We start from the raw sequence: 6,000 nt of genomic DNA on the forward strand, positions 1-6,000 counted from the left end.
GGTCATTTATATGCGTATGTGTATACATATAAAAAATATATATACACACACATATAGGTTTTCTTTTGAAAAAGTATACCTTTTAGGTTGCATTTTCAATGTTTATATATGTGTGCATATTAAAACACATATTGCTTGTTTAAATATAATTAAACACTGCTAGATCTTAAGCTTGGAAATAATGGATGTAATAATTTCTTTGCAGTCTGACAAAAAAATCAACTGGAAAAGGGTGTAATGAACAAAATGTACAAGCTGTTCTAAAGAAAAAAGGGAATGTGAGTAGCAATTCTGCAGCACAGCAAAAGGCTCAAAACACACCTACGAATTCTCCCAAGAACCAAGGTAAAGTTTCATACAGCAATGAAATTTTTTAGCACAAGCATTTGGTAAATTCTTCTGAACAATTCTGTTTCTTTTCCATATTTCACTTTTGGTGACAATCCTAAACTGTGAAATGCAAATGAATGTGTGTCAACTTCAAAATATTTAGAAGATGGTCTTCACTGCCAATTGGTGCTTTCTTCTGCTTCTTCAATGTGCTTTGCAGAGTCTTTTATTTGCTGATCCCCTGGACTTCTACACTTGGAACCATGAATGAGTTCAACAGAAATTCTGTAGGTCAAGCATTTATAATACGCATCAAAGATCTGGACTGCAGACTTCTTTATGAACTGTTCATTTATGCCTCCCTTTTTTGGTGATCCCCCGTAGGCGTAGCACTACTGATACTGACCTCTCCCACAAATGCATACTTGATTTCAACAGCTATTTATATCAAGTGTGGGAAATGACATTGTAGATCACAGAGAGGAAACCCTGCTTTATAAAGATACAAAGTCTTAGGGATGGATCTCTTTTTAATCCCATTTGGACTTGGCACTTACTGGGGGGAAGAATATTCAAGTTATATTATCTTAAATGCATTATGATACAGAAAACACAGGTCCTGTCAATTTGTGGTCATTAAAGATCTTGCAGTATTTTCTGACTGAGCAGAGATACTAATTCTGGTATTCTAATCACATTATAACTAATGTAATTATTTTCTGCCTACTTTCATTTCCTCTACAATATAAACTGAATATAGTACTCGTCACTTCCTGTGCTAAGCTGCTGTGCAGTGTTCCTATGCACTTAGATAGCTGCTGCTTTCTACTGCAGTGATGACTATTTCCGTTACAGGTTAAGTAATTCCTTTATGTATAGTCTATAAAATGCTTTAGTTTTAAAGATGACATGTAAATGCAGTATGGTATTTAAGATCTCTATTCTTAATTCTTTTAACAAGCCTTAAATCCTTTAGTTACATAAAAAGTAACTTGCTTGAGTAACTTGCTTCTCAATATTTACACTAATACAAATTTGGTGAATATACTTTGACTGGCATATAGAATCTTCATAGTCTTTTTTTACTGTTTGTTAGGACCTCAGGGGGAATCACCAAATTCACTGAAATCAGGAATGTCTCCAAAACATAACGAAGAAAAAAATGTGTTACAACATCTGGTTCAGACAACACTCCCAGAAAAACATCCTTCAGCCAAGAAGAGGAGTGTTAAGCTGCCACAAACACCTGTAGCAAAAGCCACTGCAAAAATAACACCTAAAACTCTGGCTCCGTCAAAGCATGCTGAGATTATGAATAATAAAGACCCAAAACCGAAACCAGCTGGGCAATCTGTATTAAAGTCTCAGTCCTCTGCCCAACAACATTCAAGGAGTGAATCTCCTGTTGTCCAGAAGAATGGGCACACCTCTGAGCACAGAAGTTCAGGACAGAAACTTGAAAAAAACACGGCTGATGCTGTGGCAGGTCAGCTTCATGACAATAATGAATGCTATTCTGCAAAGCAAAATGAATCTTTAAAATCTGTGATGGAAAGTAGCAGTGAAGATAAACTGCTAGTGTCCTGTCAACCCGATAAACAAAAATTATCAGATCCTTCTGAAAATGTGGAATACAAAATACAATCCGAATCTTCTTCTTCTCTAATTACAGAAGAAACTATTTCTAAACTGCACGTTTCGCTGCAAAATGAAATGGAAGCCATACAAATCTGTGGAGATCAGACTGGAATTAAACAGATTGAAGATACAGAGAAAGACGATGATACAGCTGAATTTCACTGTCATGCACAGTATTCCAATGATGGACGCTTAGACTTTTCCAAGGAAACCAATCAAAAGGCTACTGCTTCAGGAGAACTGGTGAAACATTCAAAAGCAACAAAAGTCTGTACTGAACAAAGTGACGAATTAAACTCTGAAACAGGTCTTAACTACGGTGAAAATGCTTTACGAAGCTTTTCCAGAACGATAACCAATAAAGAGGATGAGACATCATCTCCTCAGATGCATATGAAGGGATTTCTTACAGCTGACGAGCTGTGTGATACATCAGCCTTGACTGAATACAAATCCGTCACAGCAGATTTAGATGATGTTTCAGAATGTTCCACAGAACAAATAACAGAAAAATGTTCACCTAATTACACAGAGCCTATAGATCCTACAGAAATGCCAGAAAACCATGAAAATGCAGAAATTCCCTTCGTGGACCACTGGAGTACTGGTGCACTAGATCCAAAAGAGAGTCCTGAATCAGATACTGGCAGTGCAACCACATCCTCTGATGATATAAAACCAAGATCAGAAGATTATGATGCTGGAGGCTCTCAGGATGATGAAGGATCCAATGAAAGAGGGATTTCTAAATGCAGCACTATGTTATGCCACGATTTTCTTGGAAGAAGCAGCAGTGACACAAGTACACCTGAGGAATTAAAAATTTATGACAGCAGCCTAAGAATAGAAGTGAAAATGAAAAAAGAGGGTTCTGATCTCTTCCGTGTTAATTCAACGAGTGATGAAGAAGTACCAAGAAAAAAACCTGAAATTTGGTCCCATCAAGAACATGCAAGGACCAATACTAGAGAAAGCAAAAGTTCTACTTTTGGCAATGCACAGTTGACTCAGGAAGCAGACCAAGTTTCTTCTTCTGCTGATGAAACAGAAGATGACAGATCTGAAGCAGAGAATGTTGCAGAAAACTTTCCTCCATCAAATGCTCCTACTCAACAGTTCCAAGGAATTGATAATTTAGCTTTTGAAGATGCAACAGAAAATGATACTGCAAGTCAAGAGTTTTCTAAAACTAAAAATTTCAAACGATCTGTTTTACTTTCAGTAGATGAATGCGAAGAATTGGGATCCGATGATAGAGTGGAAACTCACACTTCGCGTCAGCATTCGATAGATTCTCTTACTCCTTCAGAAGTATTTGACAGTGTTTCTCAAGAGCACCATGGCAAGACTTTTTATTCAAGATACTCACTGGAAATTGAAGATGGATTCCCGGATTGCAAACAGCATAAGGATAGAGACAATAGATCGGCTAAAAGTGAAAGTTCTCTCCTACATCTTCATGGCACTGAAATCCCAGGGAAGGAGAATCAAGGTGCTTCAATGACTGAACAAAATTGCCTGGAGAAGGTATATTCAGCAGCTAGTCCATGTCCAGGAGAAAAACAAAAAGGAAATACGAAGAATGAGGTGGCTAGTGAATTTCACCAGTGCAATAAATACTTAGACAATGATGCAAAATCCCAAGAAAGACCGTGTCATTTGGATCTTCATCAGAGAGAAACTAATTCTGATGTGCAAAAGAGCAGCTCTGCAAAGCCTGTAGAAGACAGTAAGAATCAGATACTGACTCAGGAAGGTCAAGTGAGAGACAGTGAACCAGGAACTACTGAATGCGCTAATACTGATTTACTTCCAGGTAATGTACAGAACTAGAAACATTCAGTCATTCAAAAACAAATTAATAGGGAAAGCTTTGGCAATTTGTCTGGGATTGAATCCTGAACTGAAGTAATTCTGGCTGAAACTATTAAATTTAAATATTTTTAAGTATTTCACTTGGGTAGAGAATGCTTGTCTGTTTGAAATACCCGTCAATACCCTGCTGTTCAATGAGAAACTTGGCTACAAGAAAAGAGATTTTATGTAATGCTAAAAGAAAGATCGGATGCAGTTGTCTGTACTTCCGTTATTTTTGATCCAATCTAACATTGACAGCATCAGCTTTTGATGGAATCTTAGTATTTGTTTTGTCTGCTTGACAACATATAGTATGTCTGAATGGGATGTGCAATAACTACAGTAATAACCTTAACTAAAGCGCACTGAACTGTTTACCTGAACAGCTATATGCATTATTGTTGTAATTTATTTATTTATACATTATACACAAATTTGGATCCTTCTCCCACTGAATATAACTGAATATTTGCCATACACGTCAGTGGGAGCAGGTTTGGACTCTGATTTAGAGCTTATGAGATGTCTAAAATTTTAAATTTTACCAGTAAAAGCTTATTTCGTAAAAGAGAGATTATACTTAGAACTAATGCTTATATACAGAAAAGTTCTAACTTGTTTCACGTAGCTAGATGAATACTTGTCTAGTTTTGTCTTTTGTCTTCTTTATACCAATAATTCAGTCTGTTTATCCCATAAAAAATATACAATAGTGTTGATTATAACTATTGTGTATTCAAGAGTAATGAAATGCTGATGATGATCTATGTTCAGCCAGACCACAGAACAAGAAGACATTAAAAGTTGTACTATTTTTTTTTTTAAGTTTGCTTGCCCTTGCCTGCAGCTACCCTTGCATGTGCAGTGTAGAAATAAGCCTGTGGATAAGTAATTTTGGTTTTAATTCTCTTCTAAGCTGACATAGCTTAAGTCACCATTCAGTAATCATTCTCTATTAATTCCCTCCATGCACCTCCTGGTCTAAATTTAATTTATGTAGTAAATGAGAAATTTCATGTGCATTAAGTGTATATTTACATTGTCATTTTCTGTATCAGAAACTTAATTATGGAGGTTATTGTTAATTACCAGTGGTGATTGCTGCTTTAACTTAATTTATAAATCATACTTTGTTTTTTATATAGGAAATAAATGCCTCAAATTTTGTCAATTTTGTATAACCATCCACCCCCCCTTTTTTAACCTGGTTGGATTGTTCTTCCTGAATGAGTTAAATTTTGCTCTACACAGCCCTGAGGGGAGGATCATCTGCAATTTTTACATTGTACAGTATTGTGAATTATTTCAGGAGACATAGATGATTATGACACAATGGCACAAACCTGCATGTATGAGCATCGGCCTTCAAAAACCCTTTCTCCAATATATGAGATGGATGTTGGAGAAGCAATTGAGCAGAGGATGGATTCAGAAACAGCAGTTCTAGATGTGGATTTCGAAGATCAGCAGTTTGCAGAACAGGACTGGACTCTTCTCAGGCAACTGTTATCTGAGCAGGACTCAAATATAGGTTTCAAAAACTCTGTTCCTGAAGACCTTAACTTAGCACAATGTCTTATCAATCAGACACTGTTTCTGGCACGAGATGGTTCAAATCCTCAGGGTACATCACAAGTTGACACATTCAGTAAGTGGACTGAACTAATGTCTCCACTTGATGATTCTTCAGCAAGCATTACAGTGGCAAGCTTTTCATCTGAAGACTGTTCGTCCCCTCAAGGGGAATGGACGATTCTTGAACTGGAAACCCATCATTAAGGTGATCAAATGTTTGCAACTGAACTCCAACCCATTCCCCAAATCTATTTTTGATGAGTTGTTTCCATACAATAATGAAATACTGCATCAGTCAAGAACGAGCAATTCTTGATACTGAGGCAATCTGATATAATGAGGTAAATATGTTAATTTATAATCTAGATTTAATCACAAGTACAATAATTTTTCAAGACTTAAATGTATGTCTTTTCTAAAAATGAACTTTGAGCATGTATTTTCTAGAATTGTTAGAAAAACTAGATGACATGAAAGAAAAATCTTGGTTTCTACCCTGCCTTTTATCTTCCTTTCTGACATTTAATATTCTCATTGAGCAAGAATTTAAAGATGACTGCACAATTAGTGGAGCTATTCCCCTCCTTTCCGCCCCCCCCC

At 36.4% G+C, this 6,000-nt stretch overlaps 1 protein-coding gene across 1 annotated transcript in view; it reads left to right on the forward strand.

Annotated features, from left to right (window-relative positions):
- The window catches only part of KIAA1107 (KIAA1107 ortholog), a 30,545-nt gene extending 24,941 nt beyond the window's left edge, over positions 1-5,604 (forward strand). The window contains exons 15-17 of the mRNA XM_009580031.1: positions 206-345; positions 1,427-3,784; positions 5,135-5,604. Coding sequence (XP_009578326.1) covers positions 206-345; positions 1,427-3,784; positions 5,135-5,604 — 2,968 coding nt within the window. The remainder of the gene's footprint in view (positions 1-205; positions 346-1,426; positions 3,785-5,134) is intronic.
- The last annotated feature ends 396 nt before the right edge of the window (positions 5,605-6,000 follow it).

Source organism: Fulmarus glacialis, unplaced genomic scaffold (assembly GCF_000690835.1).
Source record: "Fulmarus glacialis isolate BGI_N327 unplaced genomic scaffold, ASM69083v1 scaffold34636, whole genome shotgun sequence".
Taxonomy (NCBI): Eukaryota; Metazoa; Chordata; class Aves; order Procellariiformes; family Procellariidae; genus Fulmarus; species Fulmarus glacialis.